We start from the raw sequence: 27,980 nt of genomic DNA, 5'->3' as shown, positions 1-27,980 counted from the left end.
GGGAACTTAGAAATTGCAGGCCACAGGAAACAAAAGATTGACAACAAATTTGGGGAAGAACAATATCTCCTTAACATCACATAACTGAGAAAAATGGCTTCCCTCAACAGTACAGAGACAACTACTTGAGATTTGAACAGTCATGACACAATAACTTCAACCTACACAACTAATTCAGAGTGGTAACCTACATCATTCACAGCACAACATACTAGAAAAAGAAACTAGATGACATTCTTGCAACTAGATAATAGATAATTGTAATGTAGAATAGAACATATGGCATTGAAGAGCTTCCCATAAGAAATCCATTTCTCATACCGCGAAAAGATCTTAACAGTTTCATGACTTCACAAAGGATGAACCTCAATAACACAGGTGCAATCAAGGGCGTGTTCTCTTGCTGCTGGTGCAAGATGGGCACTTGTACTGTTTGATATGCTCAGCCCTGGCAGGAGTGATTTTAACACACTTCCCATGGAACCATATCTCACATATGTCACAGCAGATCCAGAATTCATCAGATGCATAGTTTTCACCGCAAGCACCACATAATGTTTCTCCTTGCTCGTCATCTTCATCCAAACCATCTTCATCCTCATCTTTTGGTTGTGGTCTTGAATACTTGATCTGAGATTCAGAACCACGTAGTGCCACCTGTGATCAGATCATATGAGGTTAAAAATGGTAATTCCACTTGCAGTTTTACAGAATAATATCGACACAATAAAACTAACAAGTGCCAAATGCCACAATAAACATGAATAGTAAAAAATTCAGGATGGCTTAATTAGGAATAACCCATAAATCTTCCAAGGACTAAGTGGATAGGAACATGGTAGGAAGCCTATCAGAGGAGATACCGAATGTACATCTTTCTGAGATTCGCCGATGGGCAAATAGCTCCTGGAAAAACCACCATGACATTAACATATAGGAGATGGAACGCAATCAGTTTCTCTTTGAGTTTCCAACAGCGACAGCTGTAGACCATGAATTGAAGGGAAATGGTTCTAGAAATCTCAGAAATTCCAACTAGACTGGTAGACGCCATTCTCAAACTCCATCTAGGAAAGCCTGAAGGAAGTTTGGATCAAACTGGTAGGTCTTCCACTCCAGTTTTGGTCTCAAAAGATCCTTCAAGAGATTGGAGATCTCTGCAGTAGATGGATACAAACAGAGGAGGGAAACAGAGCTCCAGAATCATCTAAAATGGGTCAGATTGAAGGTAAGAGGAGCTGAAAAAATATACAGCTGGCCAAACATGTGTGTAGTCACGTGAGGGGTGCGTGGGCCCTGTTATACGAGTGGAAGCACGGGTGGGTAGATTTAATAAGAAGAGGGAAATTTTGGGCAGCCCAATCAGCATTAATAAAGGGGAGGAAAAAACATAAAAGGCCCTCTAATCGTTTTGTTGATGAGATACTAGAAAACCAAACTAAAGGAGCTGAGATCCTTCAACATATCAGAGGAAAAAGCCTTTTTGAACCTCCACCAGTGGATTTACAAATCAATGGAAAAGGTCTTGATCAAGAGCTACAGGATGTGACACCAAGGGGTGATGATGCTATGTCAATCATCCAAGTGGACAGTAGATTAGAGTTAGATGAACATGCAGAGCAAGGAAACAAAGAAGTGGGAGCCGTGAATGTTGAGGAAGCCATTCCATTGAATTCCGCTCAATTGCCAGAAACTATCAAACCAACATCTGATTCTACAGTACCTCTATAGATCCAGCAGAACATTCAGTGAGAGGCCTATTCTCATATTCCTAGTATTTTTGATTATTTATGAGTTCCGTAGGAGATTTATTTTCTTCTTTAACTTTTGGCTGTAAGTATTACTAGAACACTCTGTGTATTCTTTTGTATATAATACAAGTTGTCTCTTTAAAAAATTTAAAAAATCCAAGTATATCATTTGTGACATGTAAAGAAATGAATCTTAGGCTTAATTCAACCTGAAAAGCTAACTCAAGAGGTGAGGATTGCCCAACACCCTGCATCATGTCCAAAACAATTAAATATGGGGGCCCAACAACATCAATAAATCATTGGAATGAATCTTGGGCTTAACTCAACCCCAAAAGTTAGCTCAAAGGGAGGAAGATTGCTCAAGTCTACTAAGGAGACCACCCATTTCATTAACCATCGATGTGAGACTTTTACATTCTTCAACGCCTAACCTCATGCCCAAGGCATGTGAGGGGGGAGGGTGTGGACATCTAAAGCATGGTCTATTTAATTTGGGGGCCCAACATCAAGTGAGGTGCATTTTGCTCTAATACTAGTTATGGGCTAAGACAACCCAAAACCCTCTTAAAATGATGGGATATTGACCGTTTTAGGTTGAGCCCACACAGTTTTCCTCAAAAAGCCACACACCATTAAGAAATCATATACTTTATATGTAGCTTCCCAATCTTTTCAGCAACCAAAATAGGACCTTGTTTGCACACCCAACGATCTCCCCCTCAAACTAAGTTCCATGTGGCCCATCACCACAGGTTAATTTACAAGATTCACTATGTGTAACCCACATCGTCTAAGTCTTTATGGCAACTAAAGCCCACAACTAGCTTCTTTTTGTATGTGCGTCTCTAAGCTCACAAGGGGAAGTAAACCAAGCCCCACACCATTAACTACTTACGTCATATTGTATCGACACTTTGATTAATTTTGAGTAGCAATTCACCGAAAAACTTGACAAACTCAATACCATACTTCATAAAGTCAAGCTTCATTTTAAGAGGGTCAAGGGTATAATGATCAATCAATGTTCTAAAGTTGTTAGCATCTTTAGGTTTGATAAAATATTTACCAATTATTCAACCATCACATTTAATGTTGGCATCTATGAGTGCATATGCCTTACAACAACAAAATGTCATTGATTGAAAACTAAATTGAGTAGCAGTCGAGGATTATGTTGAATGGAAATAGACTTAAGCATAACCTATATATTTCGTAGGGTTTGGGCAATTTTTCAACATTGGACAAAAAAAAATCAAACTCACGCCTCAAGTTAGGCCTACACAGTGTTACTAAAAGCATTAAGTGAGGTGAGGGTCAAGCGCTTGCAGAGGACATGACCTTAGATAAGAGGGTGTGAAGATCGCGAATTAGGGTAGAAGGTTAATAGATAGTGAAGTGTTCTCTTGCTTCTCGAAGAGTTTAGGCTTAGTGGTATCAGTAGTCGTAGTAGTTTAATCTTATAATGTCTCACTTTTTACCACCATCTAGTCTAGTTGTTATATTTTCTACTCTGTAACTTTTCCTTTGCATACTTACTGTTTGTTGTACTCGAGTCAAGGTCTTTGGAAATAACCTCTCTACCTCCACGAGGTTGGGATAAGGTCTATGAATACTCTGCCCTCACTGGACCCCTCTTGTGGGATTTCGCTGGGTATGTTGTTGCTTAATACTCCCTCCATCCCATTTTATGTGAGGTAGTTTGACTCAGCACGGAGTTTAAGAAAGAAAAGAAAACTTTTAAAACTTATGGTCCAAAATGAATGATAGAAATTTGTGTAGTTGTAAATCATTTCATTAAGAATAAAATAGACAATTTATAGTTAAATTGTTACTTAATATAGAAATGTGTCATTCTTTTTGGGATTAACTAAAAAGGAAAGTAAGTCACATAAATTAGGACAGAGATATGATATTTCTATAGAGTTTTTGGTTACTTATTTGTGCAAATTTAATATTTTTTATTAAACTAAGCTTTAGATGGAAAAAAAAAATGTGCTCTGCTTCACGCTCTGATGAAGCAAGCCCTCATCTCTTCCATTTCTCATTTTCTAAAACACTAGGCCTACCTGATGTGGACTCACCATGCATCTTTGAAAAGATGGTGAGTCCTTATCATATAGGTCTCTAACCTTGAGTTGAGGCGTGAGTGATCTTCTAAGGCCAACCACCTAAAAATAGCCTAAACATTTTTTTTTGATGACAAGGGAAACTTGCAACCACTACCCTTTGGGTGCACCCAGGGTAAAACACCCGCTTATATGCAATAACTTGCAAATCACACAGGAGAGGTAACCCGCACTAGGCAAATCTGGTGCGACGAACTCGACCCAGAAGGCAAACCCCTTGCTTTCGCTGGCAAGGGATTTTGAACTTGGACATCCAATATGGAAGTCCCAAGCCCAAAGCACTAGGCCACCCCGAAGGGTAAAAATAGCCTAAACTTTGAGAAATATATAGGTTAAATTTAGGTCTATTTGCATCGTTAACAAATTACCATCATCCTCAACTACTACTCAACCTAGTTTCAATCAATGACATACTAGTTGTTGTAAGGCATGTGCACTCATAGATATCAATATTGAATGTGGTGGCTAAATTTTTCATAAATATTTTACCAAACTTGGAGATGCTAACAACTTAAGAAAATTGATCAATTATTATACTCTTGACCCTCTCAAAGTGAAGCTTGACTTTATGCAGTCTAGCTATGGCAATGTTCAAGGAAGCATGAAGCAAAAAAAAGGAGACAAGGCCTTGCTTCACACTTCAAACGAAGCGCTTGCTTCATTGAAGTGAAGAGCAATTTAAAGTAAAAAAGACCAAAATATATATAGAGAGAGACTACATATAAGTGAAGTTTAAATTAAAAAATAAAAAGTAGATAACACAATCCTCCATAGATCATTTTTTTCTTAAAAGAAAGGATCCTCCATAGACCATTGGGAGAAACAAAATCAAAGTTACTCATGGTTCCAAGCTGGGTCACCCATTTTTAATCACTGTTAAGATTTAAGAAAAATAATTACTGTTAAAAAGAAATCACTATTAATATGATCACAAAATTATTAATCACTGATAATAAAAAATAATCAGTAAAACAGAACAGACAGTAGAGAAAAAAAGCAAAATATTGCAAAAAGCACAGGAAAACAGCAGAACAGAGCAGAGGAAAATAGAAGAAATAGAAAAACCAGAGGCCAGAGATTGCTGGAGAAGAAGAAAAAGAAAACCCTCAGGCCTGAATATCAATCAAGAAGCAAAAGAAGAAAGTTGATCGAGAAGCAGAACAAGAAAGGAGAAGAAGATAGAAGAAAAGAGAATAAGCTTACCTGAAAACTTAGGTCTGATTAGAAGTCACTGACTTCTTTTTCTTTAAAATTAAACCTTTTAAAACAGAAAAGCATTACTTCACGCTAAGCACTGCTTCAACACATCTGTTGTTGAAGCACACGCTTCTCTTCAACTGCTTCGCTTCAGCACCTTGAAGCGCTACTCTGCCACTTCACACCACTCCACCGCATAAAGTGACATGTAACTGATCAATTCAATCAGAGTGCATGTTCAGCGGGACCGCGGGATGAGTATAAGGAAAGGAGATGATGGCATGGGGTTCAATTTACTTCCCCTTGCGAACTTAGAGACACTTACAAAAAGAATCTAGTTGCGGACTTTAGTTGCCATATATACTTAGACGATGTGGGTTGCACATAGTGAATCTTGGAAATTGGCATTGTGGTGATGGGCCACTTAGAACTAAGTTTGAGGGGAGACCTAACTCACACCGCCAATAGCTAGTTAATGAGGGGAGAACTGTCCAAGTCTATACAAGGAGTAAGTCCAATTATAAAAGATTAATGCTAGAAATTGTTCCGTAATCACTTCATGGCAATGAGCTTTTCACGAAGAATACGTTCCACTACTGTATTCAATCCAAAAAACAAACAAAAAAAGGCAAAAACTCCATCTGTCACACAAAGTTACCAGTATTACTACCTTTGAGTTTGACTTAGACTTGGTGCTGCTGTGATTTGACATTGATGACTTGTCTTTTGATTGTTTCTTGGCTGTCCCAGACACAACCTCAAAAATTGTAGGGAGATCATTTATCATATTGAACAACCTTCTCCTGCAACTCAAGAAAAAATAGCTACTTAGATATGAATAAGCTTATTTTAGAAATGAAACTCTTGATCTCACTCGGTCACTCCCACTCAAGATCTCAAACCCAAGAAGTACAGTCTTGCAAGAATAAGTAATAATTAAGAAATGACTGGAGTCGGCAGATATCCTACACCATAAAGCTGAAAAAAAGAAAACAGGACTCCAATCTAAAGATTAATCAATAGAAGCAATAATTGCATCAGTTTAACACCATAATATGAAAGAAGTGGAGAAGAGATAGGAAAGGAACTAGCTACAAGATAAATGTAGGTAACATAAGTTAACAAGCCATGTACTCGCACCATTGTGTTTATCAGTGCCACATACTTGTAAATCATATCAGATGAAACAGCAGAGAAATATTGCAAGGCATTAAATTACATTAGTGAGTTGAGATAGATATAGAAAATCATCTTTTAGTTTGTAAGTTTAAAATTTTTGCCTGGATACTGAGTGGCAACAAAATTTAGGAAAGATGTGATTTAATTTGAGCTAAAGAGATTTTTTTTAAAGAAAAAAGAAGCATACCTATCAGCTCTATCAAACCCAAATCTAGCACCAAAATAAAAGGCAACAGAAAGTAACCACGCATCACTATGCACAGCAACCAAGGAGAGCCAGTCCTTCTCTTGCATGCCATCTCGGGCAAAGTTTATGCCCAAAGCAGGCTCAGGAAGCTCTGGGGGGACTTCTTCAGCTGGTAAATTGACTTCCCAACTTTCACTGGGAAATCCATAAAGGCAGAGGTTCTCCTTCTCTGTAATTGATTGAGAATAAAAAACATAGTTTCAGCTTCAGACTGAGTTATGAATAAATCACAAGATGGTAATGCAACACATTGTGCATGACAAGAAAGCATCTGAAAATTTGAAAATATTGAAAGCAACTGTAGAAGGTAACCTTGGAAAATAGCTACATAAAGATATGGATGCAACTATAACCATGATAGGTCTTTAGCAATGAGTTCAAAAATAAATAAGTTATCATAACACCTATAACCATGATAGGTCTTTAGCAATGAGTTCAAAAATAAATAAGTTATCATAACACCTATAACCATGATAGGTCTTTAGCAATGAGTTCAAAAATAAATAAGTTATCATAACACCTATAACCATGATAGGTCTTTAGCAATGAGTTCAAAAATAAATAAGTTATCATAACACCTATAACCATGATAGGTCTTTAGCAATGAGTTCAAAAATAAATAAGTTATCATAACACCTATAACCATGATAGGTCTTTAGCAATGAGTTCAAAAATAAATAAGTTATCATAACACCTATAACCATGATAGGTCTTTAGCAATGAGTTCAAAAATAAATAAGTTATCATAACACCTATAACCATGATAGGTCTTTAGCAATGAGTTCAAAAATAAATAAGTTATCATAACACCTATAACCATGATAGGTCTTTAGCAATGAGTTCAAAAATAAATAAGTTATCATAACACTCCAATAAGAGAAGCAATAACCTTTATCATGCTTAACAGAGAGGGGGAGTGAGGCATACAAAAATAAGGGTCATAGTATCAATATCAGCAAAAGAAGTATCCAACTTGTAAACAAGTGTTATATGTGCCAAAAGAACTCGGAGAGCATCAACCATTTGTTTCTACATTGTTCAATTGAAGCAAATCTCTGGAACATGTTTCTTTTGATTTTTGGGCTAATTTGGGTCATCCCGTTCAATTTAAGGGATATTTATGAAAGTTGGAACTCATGGTTGGTAAAGCCATTGAGAAAATCTGGAACATGATACAGGCTATTTTTTGGTGTATTTGGACGTAACAAAAACAAAATACTCCCTCCATTTCAATTTGCTTGTCCTACTTCCCTTTTTAGTCCGTTCCAAAAAGAATGCCTCTTTCCTTTTTTTAGAAACTCTTTAGTTTTAACTTTTCACGGTTTTAAGACCACAAGATTAAAGGGCATTTTGCTACATTTGGCATATTTTTAATTTAACATCACATGATTCAAAAGTCATCTAGTGTCCACTTGGATGATTGACATATCATCATCATCCGTTGGCATCATATCCTGGGGTTCCTAATCTAAATCATCTCCCACATCTCATGTTTGCTCTGTTGAAGTGACAAAGGACTCTCTCATCTGATCTGTAGAGAGAGAGGTTATTTGGTCTAGTTTGCTAAAATTCCATTGATCAAAGGAACAAATGAACTAACTTTATTTGGGTCTATCATATCATTTAATCCAACGTGGGCCACTGGGTCAAAGCCCAAATTTCCCCAGCACAATATTCTTTTCTCCTTCAGAAAAAGATCATCTACCCTATTCTCCTCACATAAGCATGTGTTTGTTTGGCCAGCTAAAATATTCAAAATTTCATGCAACATTGTCATGCCCACATGTCATTACACCTGTGTGGCCAAACCCTCCTACCCTCCATAAGCTAGAATTTCTCTCCAGTCCTTTGGACCAAGGATTTCTTCTCTTTGTTCATTGGTTACAAGTCTCATCCAAGCTTCCACCTAGACCTAAATTTTAAAGGTGTTTCCGTTGTGGACCAATTATTTTTTACTTAGAAGTTTGGCCAAACACCCAAACTCCCTTAAATAAGCATTTTTAAAATTTTTAAAAAGCACTTTTTGCTTCACAGAAGCTTGGCTAAACAAGTTATTAATCTCTTTTATATTGAAGTTGAATTAATCTTCTCTTTGTACTCTTCATTTATAATTTATGCCTCTGTTTTGATGTCATTTATAAAATCTACATCCAAAAAAGTGAGAATCCGAGTGTCAAGACCATAAGAGAAAGTTAAAACCCAAAGTGTCTGGCCTCGTGGATAATAAAGTGGGTGCAAACCTTGGAGATCAAGATTCAAGTCTCAACAGGGACAAAATCCCTAGGTGATTTCTTCCAATCTACCTTAGTCTCAATAAGCAAATATACACGTACCAATGTTGGTGGGAAATGGCAGGTAGGTAGCAGGTAAAATGGGCGAGGTGTGCGCAAGTTGGCCATGACAACACGGTCACAAAAAAGGGACCAAAAGAGAGTTATGTAGCTTGATTAAAAATGTTGCTAAGATGATTCTTAATAAACTTGTAGAACTTAGGGGTTGATTTGTAGATCTGTGAGATATTTGTGTTGCACAATTATAGAATGATGTAGATCAGCTTCTATTCTCATTGAGGGAGTTTAGTATCAAAAATTGCAAGTCCACAATAAATCTTAACCCAAGTTTAGCAAATATTATTCAAAATATGGAAGTGCCTAAACATGCATTAGGTGTGAAAGTCTAAACACCCCAGGACCAGGTTTAAAAACAGCCCAGCTCTAGCATTTGATGCATGTATGCTACAAGTACATATGTCCTCTCGACAAAAATCCAGCTCTAGCCGATGTTTTTAAAGTGAAAACATACAAATGTGACAAGTTCATGGGGCTTGAAGTGAAACTCAGGAAAGTATGCAAGGCTATGACACTATTAAACAGAAGACATTACAAATTACTGCTCTTGCACATAGTACACTACTATTGAGATAAGATACAACATTCAGAAGGTGCCACTGTTTCACCAAGCTTTGAGAAAGTGCGCAGTAGCAAAGTGAAACATCAAAGTAACTCGAGAAAACTTGGATTATAGGACTATTCCACAACTGATCAGTAAAATGCAATAACAGGAAGAATAGACTAAAATAATTATTTGAAGCATACAACCAACAACTGCACCCTTCACCCAACAACAGCAACAATAACGTACCAAGTGTAATCCCACAAAATGTGGTCTAGGGAGAGTAGAATGTATGCAAACCATACCCCTACCTTGGAAGGTAGAGAAACTGCATCATTCACCCTACTATCTAAAAAAAACAGTATAACACTGCAATCTGATATGAACAATAAAAACCAGTAACTAAGTTACCAAGTTTTAAAAAAAAAACAATAAAAACCAGTAACACTGCAAAGTGGTTTCACCTAAAAGTAAACATGTAAACATAAATATACAAACTAATTACTAATTCATTGAAAAACTAGCACCAGGAACTCTCAACATACAATTTTGTTCCGAAAAACATATATGGTAATAACAAAAGCCTAACAAAACAAAATGCACACAACAATCCGAAAGAAAAAAAAATAAAAATTTACCTGGGTCACATTGTTGATAAAATTCTTCCACATCTGCAACAACCCCACATCAAAAAAGATCAAATTAAAGCCATATACTAGCATGAAATAAAAAAATAAAAAAAATCTAGCACAGCACTCAAAAAACCCAAAAAAACAACAAAATAACAAAAAGGGGTTACATATAAACTGTTAAAAATGTGAACTTGAGCTAAAATCCATACACTTGCATGAAACAACAACAAAAATAAAATTAGCACAGCACCCAAAAACAAAACAAAAATAAAAAAACAAGCCCATAAATAAAAATCAAAAAGGGGTTACATATCAATTATCAAAAACGTGAATTTTTTCCTTTTTTACCAGTAGTAAGGGCTTTGACAAGTGCAGCTCTTCGACCCTTAAAATCTCTAAACACTTCTTCAACAGTTCGAGGATTGTACTGCTGAGCTCCGTCCATCATGAGACACAGAAATGGCTTTGCTGATGAGAGAGAAAGTTAGAGAGAGAAAACTAGACAGACAGAGAGAGAATGGAGGGAAGGGAGAGGGGGAAAATGAAAATTTTGGGGGAGACGGAAATTTTGAGGGGGTTTTAATAGAGACGACGGAGTGAAAAAGGTTTTTTTTTTTAAAAAAATAATTTCAAATGTCTAAATTGACTCTTTTTTCATCCATAGTTGACTAAATTATTGGAAAAAAAATTGTTTGTATTTTTAAATGAAAAAGAGTTGTTATTTATATTTTTACAAATAAGTTATATTTATCATTTGTTATATTTTTTAAAATATATTTTTCTATTTATCGGACTTTAGAGATATTTTTGATTTTATACTTTCAAGGAGATTTTTTTTTTTTCTACTTTCATGTCTCACTTTGATCTTTTACGCGGCATTGAAATTTAAGTGATATATTTTTTTTCTCAAAAATTATATTGAGAATGGATTGAGAAAAATAGAATGGATTAAATTGCAATTCATCTATATAAAAAATGTGGATAAGAATGAATTTGGTGAAAGATGAATTGAAGAAAATGATCTTCATCCATATTTACCCTTCTTCATTTCTTTATTTAGTTTTTTTTCCCTTTTTTTAGCTTTTTATTTCTATTTTAATTCTTCTTACCTATTTTTTGGTGGGTCTTTCAAACATATTCTAAAAGTATATTTTGGAATTGTGATATGATAAATACATAATTAGACTTATGCATTCAAATTGGTTGAATACATTCAAGAAAAAAAAGTTAAAAGAAAAGGACATTATTTCTATGAACGTGTGAATTCTTGACTAGCCAACAATATTTTGCTTCATACAACATAATTGGTCTAATAACCACTATTGAAAAACTTATTTTTTAAGTTTTGTTGGCACATTCTTTTGATACCCTAGCTTAGGATAAAAAGTCTTGCATCAACAAAACACAAAACAGATGTTAGAGTAAATAAATAAGATGATCTTACACACTGATGACGCGTTACCCTTCAGGGTGGCCCAGTTGAGACTTCAATGATGGAGGTCTCAAGTTCGAAATCTCTTGCCAACGAAAGCAAAGGGTTTGCCTTATGGGTCGAGCTCGTCGCACCGAGCTTGCCTCTCCAATATGATTTGCGAGCTATTACATAGGAGCGGGAGTTTTACCATGTGCGCACCCAAAGGGTAGTGGCTGCGGATTTCCCTTGTCATAAAAAAAAAACAAACTAATGACGCATTTTGAAGTCGTACGTATTTAGACACTAACATATTGACCCATTACACTATCACATAGGACTAGATGGGAGCTTATTGACCCAAAATATTGAAGCTTCATCTCCTTACCCGTACCTCGCGGAAGTAGAGAGGTTGTATAATCTCTATGACATGAATTAAATTGGAAAATTCCAGACAAAAAGATTCGCACAATTCACATATCTGTACAGACAGAACTCAATTACAAAGAGAAAAACAAATCCAACATCGTGTTTTTTTTAATTCTGGATCAGCACCTGGAAATAAGGCAATAGTTCATTGCTCTTACTGATAATCGAAAGAGCTCAGAAAAAAAAGAATTTAATGAAGTTGACGTCTATAAACAGACTTAGTTCCATTCTGAGCTGAAACGAATTTTAAGAACACGATGAACGAAAAATAGAAAGGAACTACATCTACGTATACATATGTTTCAAGAATCAACTTCTGAAGAAGGTGAACTATGTGTGTGGTTTGACCTACTCTGTAGTATCAGGCTCCAATTTTGGTACAATAGCAGCTGAGAGTTCTATATGAGATGCACGTACAGCGCCTATTAGTTGCTCAGGCAACTCATCGGGGGTGTTTCCCTAACACAAATTAGCAAATAACATTATCAGATTCAGCATATACATAGCAACCTCATAGAGAAGATTACAATTAGTAAGGAAGTTTCAGAGAAAGGATGAATAACACATTTGCATGACCTCGGGAAAAATGTCAAATACATCAATCCGAATCAATTTCATCTTCTTTTTGTCGTTAGGGAGGGGGGATGCATAGGGGTTACCGGGGATATGAGTTTTAACATTACAGAAAAATTCGACTAGAAATGAAATGTTTACAAAAACAATCATGAACATACACTGAAAATACAATGACCAAACTAAAAGAGTACACTGGGATATCTCTAATTCATCTTCATTTTACTAAGTAGAAAAAAGAGTTCCCTTTTTTATTTCCCTTTAGGCACTAGTAATTCAAATGCTTCCTTTTGATAGTTTATTTGGCACTGTTATCTACTTTACATACAACGATGCAGGCACTTCTAAATATTCTTAAAGTTCAAGATATCGTATAGTGTTTGTGGAGAATTACTCGAGTGGTGTGTGAAATGGTTATGGAGGCCTTCTATGTGAACCTGAATGCTTTTTTGACATTGTGACGATTTCATTCCACCTAAAGAAATCACTCCACATTGAAGAACTTTCTATATTCTATGCAGTGAGATTAAACCAACACTGCAAGATCAAGCATCGTACGGTTGATTAATTTCTGTCCTACCGAAATGAATGGTCCACCTATCCTCCTCAAGTTTTCCCATGATTACCATATTCTTGAAGAAAGATTTCGTATCAACAAGCCTTGATGGGCAAAGTTACCCAGTCCCTATGTTGGTGCGGTCTAAGTTGCTCGAACCCAGGAGGGGGTGTCCGATATAGGTAAGGATCTAGAGGTCGGATCCTTCATGATCTAATTTTTAAGATTCGGGGATATGGATCCATGTATGGATACGGGTACCGGGATTCAACTAAAAATAAATTAAAATATCTAAAAATAGAATTATTAAACCTAAATTATGACATATTATGTGGAGAACTTGAGGAGAATCTTGGAAGCAGATTAAAGGAAAATGAGTGACATAGAAATTTCTATATAAAAGGTATTCCATTTTCTTCAATTTCACCTTAGTTTCTGTATTGACTACAAAAATCATTAAAACTATCCAGACTTTTCCCATCGATTTTGGTCAAAGTACCCAAAATCAGTTGACCAAATCGGACACAGATCCCACACCCACACCCATGTCGTGTCGACATGGGTGCGGCACCAAAAGTGAAGAGTCCGAGCAACTAGGTTGGTGGGACTTAGGAGATGACAAGTATCCAGTAGAATAGTCTAGGTGCATGCAGATCAGAACACCACCATATAGAAAAAGAAGAAGAGATTGTCCTATAAACCGTATGCCTCAAATCAATGTTCTGCTTTGACTTAACACAATCACTAAGAGTACGTATTAAGTTCCTTACCACTGCTTTTAGATTGTTTATAAGGGAAAAAAGTTTATCAAAAAGTGTAAAAGTAGCCCGTGCATAATTTCTTCCTCATATAATATTTGAATAGATATCTGTTTTTTAAGAAAGTGAATACTTATTTTGGGATATACCAAACATAGAAATGTTAATATTTAATTAGGTATGATGGGAGTATAATATAAAACTACAATGATACTCTGTTCTTGTCGCTACTACCTCTTTTTCTTCTTCTCTCAATTCAAAGGTGTGTACATACTATGTTCTTATCAGGAAATTTATGTTAAGCTTTTTGGTTGAGTCAGAAATTCTCTGCAATTTACGTAAAGATTGTTCTTTATTATTTCTACATGACTTCTTCACTACCGTATTTCCCTTTCTTGAGCCGAAGGTCTATCGGAAACAACCTCTCTACCTTCACAAGATATGGTAGGCTGCGTACACATTGCCGTTCCCAGACCCCACTTACACTGTGTATGTTGGTTTTTTTTTTTATAAAGATAATGTTGTATTCATCAGCATTAAGGATATGCTGGAGACCTCCAAAAATTGGTTTACACTGTGTATGTTGTTATCTGTCTAGTTATCAATTTCTGGCTTTATGGTAACTTAAACGGGAGTCCAGATATCCAACTTACAAGTCTATACCGAAAAACATCCGACTGTTTCAAGTTTTATGTATTAGAGGATTAGACTAACTTCATCAATTCATTTAGTTACTCTCTCATCCCAAAATGAATGATAGGACCAGAAGAATGAGGAATACTCATCTGACTTTAGGTCTCTATTCGGACATCAATTCCTTAGTTTTTCAAATGAATTTTACACATAATCAAGAACTACATAGAAAGCAACAAGTCACAATTTTCTATTACTGTATTTAAAAATCCTACTATGCAAAAATATTTTGACTTCTCCAAATAATAATGGTGCAATATAAAATGGGACAGAAGACGTATGTCATACTTGTACCGATATAACTCAAAATTATTCCCACATTCCAAGATAGTTGGACCCAACGTACTTTGACAGAGTTCAACAAACTGTACAGATAAATATATCAACAAGAAAACAAAATCTTGCAGGTGAAGGTCCATTCACATACCTGTACAAGAAAAGCCATGTCAACTACTAGGCTCGTAATTACACCAATCACAAGCCCCAAAACTCCATTCGCCACAGTGGAAGAACCAATATCAACATCAATCTACAGAATATAAACAACACATGATCAAATCCAAGACAACATTGTGTCTCTATTTGTTAAATAACTCAAAGAAAAGGGACACAAGTCTTTACTTCCAAATACTTGGGACCGCGGATATAGTTGCAGTCAACTGCCTTCCCCAGTAAACAAGGAGTACTTCCAACACTCTGACGCACAATCCATGATCCCTTCATGTACATGACAGTTGTCAATTCTAAGCACATATACATTGTAATAAAGATATAGAAGGACGTGGAGAACACAGCAAAATCTCTCAAAGATAGCCCACAAGTTTCAGCATGCGCATCTGTTTAACATGCATTTGATGATCACATGCATGTTGTAAAAGGAAACTTGCTATGGCTTCAAACTACTTTATATGCAGAGATTGACCAAACACTGGCAACTTCAAACCAGGGAATAGAAACAGAAATTTTCAATGCAGAGAACCAATAAACTTTTCTGACGAATAAAAATGCACAAGAATCTCAACCGAGAACATCTTCTTGAAAGAGGAGTCCTATACTTTCATTCCAAGATAGTGTCCCTGATTTCTCAAGTAAATTCTGTATTGGTGACATCTTTACTCTTCAGCTATTGGTTAAAGTTCCAATGTAATAGTTGAGTTATCTCACTTATTCAATCTCAAAAAGTAAAGTTCTCACTTATGCTGCTCCGTTGTCATCCACTACCCATAAATTATTGCATGAACCTGAGAACAATTATCTATCTCAGCCCACCCAGAACAATTTTTTTCTGAAGAGATGAGTTTAAAGTAAAACCACCAAGTTTGTCCTAGAATCATATAAAATCATAACTAGTTAAAAGCATCTTATGGTTGTATTCGTCATAGTATCAGAAGCGTCATCAATAAACATTCTACTACCGGAAATCATTCAAAAAGATGATAGAAATAAAGGTACCTTTGGCACAGACGGGATGAGCTTCATTCTACTATTACGGAACTCGTCATCCCCATCAACAAACCGTTGCAAAAGAGAACCAGATGTTAACTCTTTCATGACAAAATAGAAAACCATGCTGTAGTGTGTTGATCCAGGAACCTTTCAGAAGAAAAATGTTATTCACTTATTTCTTTCCCGAGCACTTGCAAGTTTAACTCAAAACAGTAAGTAGCAGTGGAATAACTTACTTGCACATTTACAATTAAAGAAAACAGTCCTTTTTCTGAAGCAACCTGGAAATAAATGCACCAAAACAAATTAAATTATGGTACTTGATGTCTTGACTACAAATAGGGTAAGCTTAAGTTCTACAGCTAAAATTGATAGCATGCACAAAATTAAAGCACATAATTGGAGACTTAAGCAGGACCACACTATTATTAGGAATATGACTTTTCTGTCCTTGGTAAAGAAACCATAACCTAAAAAAACATACAGGTCTTCTGGAGAGCCCTGCGCCATACTCCAACATAAGCCAATTACCAGTGAAAATTAACAGTCCATCACTGGGACTTGAACTCTAGCCTATGGCAAAATGGACTTTTGATTTTTTAAAGTTCGCTAGTATTATAATGCTCAGTGTAATAAATCTGTACAAAAGCCATTGCTTAAGAGTGAAACAAAATTGATGAAAAGATGTAAGCCAATACTTCTAATTTATTAAAGTGACTTGGAAGAATAAAAAGGGGCTCGTTGAACTTCATCAATATTTTTCGAAGAGTAAAGTAAAAGAGGCAGGAATCTTACTTTTCTAAAAAATAGACAATGCTTTTGGGCATCTCAAAATAGCATCACAACTAACTTCATTTCCATGTCTCAAAAGTTAATCTTCCTTTATCTCAATCTAATTTTCTCCTTTCCTAGTAGTGAAGTTTTACGGCACACAGCCTTCATCCAACTTCGAATACTTCAATTTGACCAAGCACTTGTTGGGAAACACAAGGTCATAAGATAACCTTCTATGTCTTTGAAGAATGAAGTAAGAATGACTTTATTAGGAAGAGAAAGGTGTGTTCAGAAACACTAGACTCCCCCTAAACCTGATGGTTGCTCCCTATATATTAATAGACACACAACTTTTCTATATTGCATTCTAATTGGAGGTAATTTGGTGCCTTGGACGAGTAAGAAAAAATGTGGTTGCTAGATTAAGTGCAGTAACATGGATCAAACAACTGCTTAAAAGAATCGAAATTTGGAGAAATCAGTTAGATGGGAACACAATTGTGGCTTATTAGAAGTAGAGGGCGCTCTGGTGGGATCTTCACAGACAGAAAAAGATTGTGATAATCAATTGCTCTTCATATTGCATCAAGTTTGGTGTTCACGAGAGAAAAAATACATTCAGATAAAAGAACTTTTAGGAGACACCTAGCAAGTTTGTGAAGTCATATAGATCAGTTAACAGATATATTCACCAAACCTGTCACTTGTCCCCACATTAGTTACCTATGTAACAAGCACAGTATGATGACTTGTATGCACCGGATTGAGGGAGAGTTTTCGATAGTTAAGTAGCAAAGTATATATAGTTATACTTAGTGTAAGTGTTCTCCATAGAGAAAACACAGTTATGCAAAAGCGAAGACATTATTCTTTTCCCATTCTTTCAGTGCGTCTCTTATTTCTATGTATAACCTTCATAGAATGAGCTATGTTCTTAAAAATTTTGATTAACGGTGTGTGTGAGTGTGTGATTATGACATCCTTTCTTCCTTCCAACATTTTCTATTGGAACCAAATGAAAATGAGGAAAACATCTTGACTGCAATGTGATGTTTTCGATTGCTGGTTAACATTCAATTATCAACACAAAATACCCTAAATGGGTAGTCATCCCTTGAAACTAAGCTAATGTATTACTTACTTGTGCTGCACAACCAGGACGTCTAGCAACATGGTCCATCCGTTTTGTATCTTTAAACCAGTCAGCAGCAACAAGATCCATCAGAGGTTTACCAGCAGGAATCTACAAGCATTTTCCAAAGTGATTTTAGATCATGGTGACATAGATTATCAAAAAACCGAAGAGATTATCAAGGAAATGAGAAACAACTAAAGGACACCTTTGATTTATCATAGCAAAAGTTCTTGCTACGAACTCTGAAGTTATTTCCATCAGATATTCTCCAGCAGTTACGACTATTATCACGGTCATCACGTCGAAGGTTGCCCGAAAAGATGGAAAAATCAATTTGATCCAAAGGTTCTTCTTCGAGTGCTTCACAAGTACAAAACTAATGTCAGTAAAGAACTTGTGCAGACAATACAAATATTTAGTGAATACTACGAACATGATACATAATGGACAGCACATACCAGTTCTCTTCATTTCACGTTCAGGGCTGGGTGGCATTACCTGCAAAAATTCCAAACCACATGCTCAGCAGTCAGCACGTATTTATGAAGGAGATGCTGAAAGTACTATGAATATGCATAAAGTCCCCACCTCTTGATCAGCCCCTTGGAAATCTTCCTCCTCATCAGAGTACTCATCCATCATTGAAGCATTTCTATTTGCAGCTCGTATTTGATCCAATGAACGAGTACGGTGATGAGGAGTCTCCTGGAGTTTTTGATTCCTCTTGGAAGAGACTGAAGCGGATGTCATATTAACCATAACTGGGATTCTTGGAGCAGCAGTCCTTTCATCAGTTTGAGAAAAGTATTCACGAAGTCCTGAAGGAGGACAATTTAAAAGTAAGTTACACATTAAGCTTTCATTAAAATATCAGTCAAGAAAGTACAGTTTCTTTTCCATTTTTTTTTAATAAATCAAATCAATTCATTAATAGCACCAAGATGATGTCGAAATTTATACTGAATGTGCAGCATTAAGCTTCTAACAGTTCTATCCAACCATCTATATAAAAAGGAACATGGCTCTAATGTTATTCCCCACAACAAAAATCCAGACAAAGATGTATCTGGTTTCCATTCCCAAATAGAAAATCAATTTGTTTAGATAAGTCTCCCAAACCCCTTTCATTAACCTTTTGCACGCACACAACCCATAAATTTTGTTCTAGTTGACCATCCATATTGGTTGTACTTATATTTATTTGATCAAAATAAAAAGAACAAAGGGAAAAGAATCATTAACTTAGTTACTTTTCCCTTCTCGCCTTTCTGTTGACCAAACAACTATCAATTCCACTATCTTACATGCAACAATAAGTGAAGAGGTGGAAGAGGAAGGCTGAAGCTTCCTGAAATCGCTTACAAGCACTAGTGACTCTCCAATGCCAAACAATTTAATGCAAATGAAAAAGTATGTCATAACAAACTTGAAGTTTCTCAACTATGTGACTTCAGCAGAGCATAAGAAAAGCTAACCCGCCACACTGTTTAACATCTGCAACAGACAATGTTGCTGAAATGACGAGACATAGCCCACACCCCATCCTTTTAAATCGATCTGCATAAGATGTTGCACTTGTGTTCTGGGCCTCCCATTAAGAGGTTTGAGTGGGGAAATATTGAATCCACCACCTGTGAGTGGTGATAATTGGTTAGTATATAAGATAAAACCTTCAAAATACTTCTGCGGAAGATATATAGAGAATCATCAATTATGGTTTTCATATGTATTCAGAGCAACTAACTAAATGAGTTGAAGGAAAAAGAGGTTACTCTCAATATGAGCTCGAACATATCCAGGTAGTGGACCACAATTCTCATGCTCCCTGGAGCGAAATAACACAACTGCAGAATAATGATGGCAAATCAAGTACAGTCATAAATAAACTGGAACAAAAGATAAGCTTACAAGATAAGAGCCTTTGGATATACTTACCATAACTTCCATCATCATTTCGACGCCAATAACGTACATAACAAAGATCACGAGGCCATACTAACCTGCATACAGTTGATGTCAATCTAAATAACAAGAATCTTTCGGAAAAAAATTGGGCCAGCATAGAGAGCAAGGTTACAGGGAATCATACAGCCGGCACAAGTAACTTGGTATGGAGGCATACTTGATTGATTGGACTGGAATTTTGCAATGAGATTTCCTTTTCTATCTTTGTTTTTGTGAGTGCGTTTGGAGGGATGGGGAGCACAAAAGAAAATCATAATTTTTATTAACTACATTTGTCAGAGAAAAAAAGAAGAAACAAACGAGGAGATGCATGAACTCTGATGGTGATTTAGAACCAGTATATTAGGAGATGGAGCTAATTTAACCAAACTAAAGCAGAAGTCCAATGAGAAATACAAAACAGAAAAGCAATCATTACGACAAAGAAGTCAGTAATCTTACGTAGGGAACCAGTCAAGTTGAAGTCTGTGATAGAGTATTGCTGTGTGTCCATCTACCTCCTCAACTAAACTACCATACTGGAAGCTACAGTCCCACCTGTTAGACAAATAGTTAGAGACTGAAATAACAAAAAATGTAATGATAATGACTTTTAGCAATAAGTTAACATAGACATTATGTTTTTTAATGGCTGCATATAATCACCGCGTCTAGACTTTGTTCCCCAAAGTGAGAAAGTAATTAAAAAGAATGCTTCATATTTCACGATAAGAATCTGAAAGAAGTGCTTGGCATAACTGAGAAATTTACGAAGGCTAGTGGCGCAAGGTTCGGAACTTGGTGGGCAATGGGCCCGCCCCTCTACCATTTTCCACTTAAATATGGAAGGATCCTTCATCTCCATAATGATGTAATTAGGATAATCCTTATTAAAAATTATATAATTTGGAGAATTATAAGGTTGGAGTTCTTTTTTTCCAAAGTTCTGCTAAACACTATTTAGTATTTAATTTAATTCACAATAACTTGAGAGAGTTATCATGCATTCTCAGAATGCTACTACCCTATATCTTTTCTACACTCACCTAAATGGAACGACAAGAGTTAGTCACTACATCACGACTAAAGCCATAGTGTAACCAACATAAGCCAAAAAGGTGTTGCTTAGACTTGCTACACACCGAGGAGCAGCAATTTCTGGATACCAAAATGCACAAATTCAGAGATTACTGCCAATTGAGAGCTCGTAACAAAAAAGTTAAATGATAATTTCCAGAATGAACCTATCTACAAACAAAAAAAGCACTTTGGAACGAGGAGAAAATATGAAGACAACAATGAATAACTAGACAGCTCACATTACTTACTCATAACGTGTTGCATCCATGCTCATAACAAGCTCAAATATATCTTCACAACTAGCCTCCACAACCCCAACAGCCTTCATTGCTCTACTACAGCTTTTTGGCTACATAGAGAAAGAGGACTACATGAAATACCCTGAAAAAACATACTTCTGTAAATTAGGAAATGCTTGTGCCAGCATAGAACACAAAGATGAACTCATACTAGTAAATCGCCATCCGGAAGCTCCTCAAAAATGCGAAGGCCTGCATTCACACATTAGTGGAGGAAAATTGTCAATGGTCTATGAAGATACCACTGTATATGTTGTACAGCTTAACTACACCGAAAGACACAAAAGTAAACATAAAAGAACACAGATTCAAATCATTGCCAGACAACACATGTTTACAGGAAGATAAAGATGAAAACATTATACAAACCATTTTGGCATTGAAGTAAGCGCCAGTACTTTCTGGAGAACACTTGGTTACTCCCATTCTGGTTTGCCAAATCAGAATCTATTTCCTTGGTCCAGTCAAATACAGACTCGGGAGGACCTGTCCATTTAAGATGCAAAATGGATAGCTGAGCAAACATGTAGACAGCAAAACAAGACCAGACAAGTGACAAAATAACAACCTCTTCCAATGGTTGTTCTTCGCAGCAAGTTCGGATGAGAATCATCTTCATCCTCAGCAGCACTTAACCTATAATATTGGACGACCATTACAATTGTAAAAGCTGGAGCAGTTGAAAGATTAGTGCTTGGACTAAAAAGGATGTGCTACATAGGTACATAAATCTTATAAGATGTGTCATGTGCCTATGTGTGTAAAAGGCACAATCGAGGACTGAACTACAATCTTTCAAATTATTAACGTGTGCTTCACAATCTTAGTAAGAATAATTAGCTGTTTGGTCCTCCCAAATTGAAGGCCTTCTTTCATTCATAGAGTCATGTTAGACCAATTTCTGAAGCAAAACCAGAAGGTGATTTATCTTTCAAAAACAAGATACTTGAAAGACGAATACACTACAGGATATACGTTTTCATTCTCAAAAGTCTTCAAACATTTCTAAAAAATTATGTAAGTAGATCAAACCTAAAGGTACAGTACCAATTAAAACCACTATGCCTGAGATTGAGGGAAGCCAGACCCGGTCCATTTTAAGGGTCCCAGTGCCCTGGATTAAGGTGGACATACATCACTTGTTAACTAGGTTTTCCCTCAAGAAATTGGAGAAGTATTCTCATAGACCTTATCAATATAACTAACAATGATACCAAAACAAAATGGACATAGATCTAGTAAATTTAGCTTTGCTTTCTGTTTTTGGCCATTCTATTTAGTAGTGGTGATCTCTTTAATGAACAAATATCAGCAAATATTAAACTCAATAGGAAGTATTTAGCAAACTCATCTTTTGTCAGCACACTTTTTTTTTCACAGTTAAATTTAAAAACCAAACTTACTAATGCAATGACAAGTCAAGAGCTAATTAATTTCAAAAGAGAAATGTAACAGAAATAGAACATAAAGAAATAGTGGGATGGACGTATTTCTACATTCTGAATCGAATATACCAACACCTCCATAACTCACAGAAGGCAAAAGCAGAATACTTACTGACTTTCATGATCTGATGAGGAAGCATTCCTCCCATTGTCCATATCAGATTTATACTCAAACGAATTGTACTTATTGCCATTAGTTCCTTGAGACTCCTGATGCTGCAAACTGAAGACATATTACTACCTTCAAGTATATCTAGACAAGAAGAGGTGGAAGAACTATATATCTGAGGAGGAAATATCAAGGGGAAGCTTTAATACACAAGAGAAAACAACCTGATCAATGATTGATTCAATTTTTTCTTTCCAAATAAGTGCCTCCTGAATGTTGAAAGCTGCCATCTGGAACAAGATAATGATTAATATGAATAGTTTCTTCGATATCTAGCCTTCGTGTATTTGGCGGTTTATTTGGAGGGAACGAAATATGAGGTGCTTTGAAGATAAAAAGAAGTGATATTCAGAAGATCAAAATGAATTAGAGATTTAGAGTAAATGAGAAACTAATAGACCTGATAGGATCTCTCTAAGAAGAGAAGGGACATAGTTTTGCTTTTGTTCTGTAAATACTTTTGCTTGCACCTTTTAGGTGTTTTTATTAATACAGTTACCAATTCAGAAGGCAGTGTTTGTACCCTAATAACAGTCAAATAAAGGTCATGTATGCTTAGTTATGGCTTTCGAATCTGATCGCTGACAGCTATTTAATCTGACAGTATATAGTTTGCATTGCAAATTGAACTTTGTATGCATAATTGAATGGGAAAATGTAATATCCCCAATATACGTGAGATAGTCCTGAAAAGTTCCATCAGTATCCATCTGCATTAGTTTTATCAGCAAAGGTTGGACTGATATGACATAACTATCAGGAGAACAACAACAACAATAACTATGAGGAGGGGCTAAAGCAATTCAAGAATGAGATCAACTTGAGATGTAATACGACAAGAATGAAATACGCATTTGAAAACTTGCATACACATTTGAGATGGTGAAGTAAACTGTTTGGAGCAAGAACAGAGTGGATAGAGAAGATCACGCACCGTGACACGGTTATACTTGTCTTTCTTGTTGTAAACTGATAAGACATAAACCATCTGAAAGATATACATAAGATTAACATCCTCAAACAGAAATGTTAAGTATGTCTATTCATCAAGCATATATCACAACACGCGTCAAAAAGTTATTGTAGGACATCTTTAAAAATTTCAGAATTCAACTGCAATAAATTGTTGTCGGCAAAAATACTTCAGAATTCAAGAAAATGGATTCATGTTTATAATAAAGCTAACAATGCACAAATAAACATTAAAGTAAAGATGTAACAGCCCTTCTTTTTTACTCGGGAACCTAGTTAAGATTTTGGTTGAAATGTACATCGTGTCAATTTTCTTTATTCCATCAATATGTTTCACTAAATTTGATCAAGCTCACTACTTCTGTAATTAGGCCATAGATGCCCATGCCCATTTTTTTCTTCTTTTCCCAAAAAGCTTTTTTTTTTTGTTATGCCATATATAATGGACCCTTTAGCTAAATAAGCGAAAAATTGATACTAAAAATGTATATTCTGAGGTAGGTTAACAATTTGAAGTGCAAAATACACATTGGATTTAGACACTTTAGCGATGGAATTACACATGACGGAATACTAAAAGAATTCCACATGGGGCAGATTAATAATCTAAAGAATAAACTAGACTTCCCCCATACAAACCACCTCAGTTATGGTATACTGAAATACCCAAACAGGAAGGGGTGAATCCCTACAACTTAAAGTTGACAGTGAAGATCAATTTATCTCACAAAGATGGAGCCAGAATATGATTTTTAACCTTTCATAATTTGAGAAATAACTTCAAAAAATCCTAACAGTATGAAGTAAATGCAAGATGGTGCATACCCCATCTCACAATTCAGTATGCCTATTATTTCGGTAATCTGAATCAACTCAATGATATGTAAGAGAGTGGGCTTTGTGGAATTCTTTATAGGGTAGGATTAAGTCATGGAATCTATAACTGAGTGACATTTCAATGTTTTAAGTTCGGGCAATTTAAGCTACTTTTTCTAATCAGAAGATTTCTGTTGCTTTTTATTTGTATGATGCATTGGATGTGAGAGGGACTCCTACAACATCTCCCCCGTCAATTCCCCCTCCCTTTCGAAAACTATCATCAATTTCCCAGCTCTAATGCAGCATGTTTCTCATCTTTTTTGGCCCACACTGGTTCAAGCATCTCTAGGCCCTTATCCATCATAAACACCTTTTAATCCAAGAATTTTCATCTCTAAAAATCACTCTAAATTTGACCATCACAAGTAACACTACAACTAAGTACTTGAGACATCCAGGTCATACAACAACTCAATTTAACCATTGATGGATCAAACAATACTAGCATTACACATCCAGGTCAGACAACAATGCAATTCTACCATTGATGGCTTAAAGAATACTAGAATTACACATTTTAAGCCTATTGTGCCACTTTTCATTGTTAGATTTAGTAACAATAGTTTGTGCTTGACTAGCAAACACAGCTCTTGTTATTTAAGGCAAAAATCAAACAGTAAGAAAGGGATTTCTTTTTACCAAAAACATTTGTCATACATTCTTAACTGGACTATCCCCTCAATATATAACGCAAAGACAGATATCATGAATAAACAAATCAAATTATTACAACCCATGCTCACATCTTCTTAATACCTAATTTTTCATGCATATTGGAGTCCAGCCTCTGTACCTCCTCAAGGTAAGGGTAAGGCTGCATACACATTACCCTACCTAGACCCCACTTGTGGGATTACACTGGGGTATGTTGTTGTTTGTTGTATAAGAAGTCCATACAAGCAAATGCTAGATGAACAACGACAAATTGACAATTAATCCTAGAAAAAGAGCTTGATGTTCCATTAAATCGATCAAGTTCTCTCAAATAAATTTATTACTCCATGTATACTTGTCAGAAAGCAAACAACAACGGTAGAGAACAACTCACATGTCCATGATGAGTCTTCAGGCCTCGGTCCTCCACCCGACAATTACCATCTATGGGAAGTGTCTTGATTGGAACCTAATAATCACAGCAACATCATAAATCAATTATTAGGGGTTTAAGAGACTACAAGTTTCTCCACTGATCCTGCACTATTAGAAACAACTATCCAATTGAAGTTCCTTGACTCACATTTCAACATCCTACACTAAGCAAAGATGATATCCTGAAAAAAGCATCATTTATGTAAGACTTCAATCAAGAAATTATTCTCTATCAAATCAAAAGGTCAAGTAAATTGAGCTCAAAGTCACAAGGTTCAATTCCAAGCTAGTTCGGATTCGATAATATGAATTCTCACTGTACATTTCATTCCATTTGGGCTCCTTTTATCCGATATTCAGTAGTTTGAAGTTCTCTAACACTAAGTTCTCTAAATTTGCTAGTGACATTCAAATCTCAATAAGAAAAGGTATACTCCATCCGTTTCAAATTAAAAGTTCTACTTTCCTTTTCAGTTTGTTTCAAAAAGTATGCCTCTTTATATATTTTGTAACTATCCAACTCTGACATCCTACATAGCATGTGATCACAAGATCAAAAAGGCATTTTGATTTTGATACATTACAAACATATTTAGTTTAAGACCATAAAATTTAATCTAGCTTATTTTTAAATTGAAACAAAAAGAGCAATAATAATACTCTTCCTAGTGAATATAAGACTTGCAAATTACAATGTTACTATATAGTAGCCTTAAAACTTCAAACAAATTATTCAAATTCATGAAACTAACCACATTATCCTGAGGCTTTCTCTTGTAGTAAGCCAACAATCGCGTCTCGAGAACAAAATACCGCATGTGAATATAGGATCTGCCAATCTTCCTCCGCCCATACCTAACCATCCATCCATCATACACCACTTTTGACATTTTCACTTCAAAAATCAAACTTTTTCCAACTCCTTTTCTCTGATCCCCACAATCAACAACTATATACAATAAATCCCTAAAAAAAAAAACTCAAAAAAATTGCCAAAAATCCGGAAGCTTAGAGTTTGAATCCTCACTTCCGCTAGTTCGATGAACACTATGCAACTCTATCCATCTTCAAAAAATCAGATCTTTTCAACTAATCAGCAAAACCCAAATTCAAAATTCAAATTTGAAAAAGTTCTTCACTGACGGCGAAAGCTGTGATTTTTTGCAAACAATTACTCAACCAAAAATGAAAAAAATTCAACAAAAAAGTTGATTTTGAATCCCAAAAAGATGATCGCAGCCAAAAAGACTATGAATCAATGAAATTCGAATCTTCCTCTGCACAATTCTGAAAAAATTGAGCAGAAAAAAAGGAGCTAAGGAAAAAAATTTGGTGGCGTTAATACGTATATAGTCAAAATATGCGCGCACACCTTCTTCTGTTAGGGACTGGTGCAAAAATTTGACTTAACACGGAGTTTATAATTATAAATTTTATATGAAGTAACTTTGTTTCATATTATTTGGATTATGGTAATATGAGTAGTACATTTTAAAAATAAATTAATTTAAAAAGTGTTTTGTTAAATTAATTTTATTAATATTGTTTGGATTCTAAATTTAATTATTGTTATTTTATATAATTATTTAACACTAAGGATAGTATAAGAAAAAGTAATAAATCCCTTTTCCTTTTTTAGTGATAAAATTTTCTTGATTTGCTAAAATAAATAACTGATTGAAACATTTATTTTTAATAAAAGGGGGAAGTGAAATGAAATATAGAGAGTACTCCATTGATTATAATTTTTTTTTAAAAATTCTAAAAATATTTTGAATGGTTTTTATAATACTCGTGATTTTTAAATATATAAATTTTTATTTTAAAAAATTATAGATTTTATATTCAAATTTAGAGTAAAGGATAGTTGATTTGAAATATCATTTTTTGAATCAAGGCACATACATTAAACAGTCAATGTTCAATTGACCATATTCTTTCTCAATTAATAATAGATGCATGTAAGGTCAATTTAGTATCGAGGCATATTTTAATATAAAAAGAATAATAATTTAGATACATAAATGAAATAATAGATAGTTGATACACAAAAGTTCAAAAAAGGAGAAAGTTTAAATACATTTTTTATTATTAATTTTAAATTAAATAAATTCCTTTTTTTTTTTTAAACTTCTATTGTGAATTGTGATTCCCTTTCTTCATGTTATATAAATAGAACTTTTATGGTCCCTTTTATTGATAGTTATTGTTTGATACTTCAAAGTTGCAAACTACTCTATTATGTTTGTAATAATTACACTTTATTGTGTTGCTTTATGAGACATCACAATTCAATTTGAA

At 35.2% G+C, this 27,980-nt stretch overlaps 2 protein-coding genes across 4 annotated transcripts; both read right to left on the bottom strand.

Moving 5' to 3' along the window:
• Window positions 1–20: 20 nt before the first annotated feature.
• On the bottom strand, window positions 21–10,580 carry LOC102592642 (PHD finger protein ALFIN-LIKE 4-like). Its single transcript, XM_006342434.2, has 5 exons — window positions 10,376–10,580; window positions 10,034–10,066; window positions 6,444–6,672; window positions 5,748–5,880; window positions 21–657 (listed from the first exon to the last, which is right to left on the bottom strand). The coding sequence occupies exons 1-5, from the start codon at window positions 10,473–10,475 to the stop codon at window positions 385–387; spliced, it is 768 nt and encodes a 255-aa protein (XP_006342496.1). The 5' UTR covers window positions 10,476–10,580; the 3' UTR covers window positions 21–384.
• A 1,309-nt stretch (window positions 10,581–11,889) lies between these two features.
• Window positions 11,890–27,011, bottom strand: LOC102592298 (protein ENHANCED DISEASE RESISTANCE 2). 3 transcript variants are annotated; one of them, XM_015306580.1, is made up of 23 exons: window positions 26,432–26,519; window positions 25,828–25,861; window positions 25,639–25,713; window positions 23,674–23,727; window positions 22,904–22,969; window positions 22,683–22,793; window positions 21,694–21,761; window positions 21,495–21,611; window positions 21,277–21,317; window positions 21,075–21,175; window positions 20,209–20,304; window positions 19,738–19,802; window positions 19,575–19,646; window positions 19,278–19,433; window positions 18,391–18,620; window positions 18,261–18,300; window positions 18,008–18,162; window positions 17,809–17,910; window positions 16,130–16,174; window positions 15,900–16,040; window positions 15,069–15,164; window positions 14,875–14,976; window positions 11,890–12,326 (listed from the first exon to the last, which is right to left on the bottom strand). In XM_015306580.1, the coding sequence occupies exons 3-23, from the start codon at window positions 25,644–25,646 to the stop codon at window positions 12,216–12,218; spliced, it is 1,977 nt and encodes a 658-aa protein (XP_015162066.1). In that variant the 5' UTR covers window positions 25,647–25,713; window positions 25,828–25,861; window positions 26,432–26,519; the 3' UTR covers window positions 11,890–12,215. The 3 variants fall into 3 exon arrangements, with proteins under 3 accessions (XP_015162066.1, XP_015162065.1, XP_006342495.1); XM_015306579.1 differs by lacking the exon at window positions 25,828–25,861 and having other exon boundaries at window positions 26,432–27,011; XM_006342433.2 differs by lacking the exon at window positions 25,828–25,861 and having other exon boundaries at window positions 22,683–22,786; window positions 26,432–27,011.
• Window positions 27,012–27,980: the final 969 nt, after the last annotated feature.

This window comes from Solanum tuberosum, unplaced genomic scaffold (assembly GCF_000226075.1).
Source record: "Solanum tuberosum cultivar DM 1-3 516 R44 unplaced genomic scaffold, SolTub_3.0 scf00034, whole genome shotgun sequence".
NCBI lineage: Eukaryota > Viridiplantae > Streptophyta > Magnoliopsida > Solanales > Solanaceae > Solanum > Solanum tuberosum.
This window is presented reverse-complemented; position numbering and strand designations above follow the sequence as displayed.

Bases quoted from the DNA above. Each gene is read 5' to 3' on its own strand.
- LOC102592642 (XM_006342434.2), bottom strand. From the start codon at position 10,475: ATGATGGACGGAGCTCAGCAGTACAATCCTCGAACTGTTGAAGAAGTG. The intron at 6,673-10,033 runs GTAAATTTTTAT...AATCAATTACAG, and splicing joins TTATCAACAATGTGACCCAG to AGAAGGAGAACCTCTGCCTT. The intron at 5,881-6,443 runs GTATGCTTCTTT...CTTGAGTTGCAG, and splicing joins GGGTTTGATAGAGCTGATAG to GAGAAGGTTGTTCAATATGA.
- LOC102592298 (XM_006342433.2), bottom strand. From the start codon at position 26,569: ATGTCAAAAGTGGTGTATGATGGATGGATGGTTAGGTATGGGCGGAGG. The intron at 19,434-19,574 runs GTAACCTCTTTT...CACCACTCACAG, and splicing joins TGTTCGAGCTCATATTGAGA to GTGGTGGATTCAATATTTCC. The intron at 14,977-15,068 runs GTAAAGACTTGT...TATATTCTGTAG, and splicing joins GCGGTCCCAAGTATTTGGAA to ATTGATGTTGATATTGGTTC.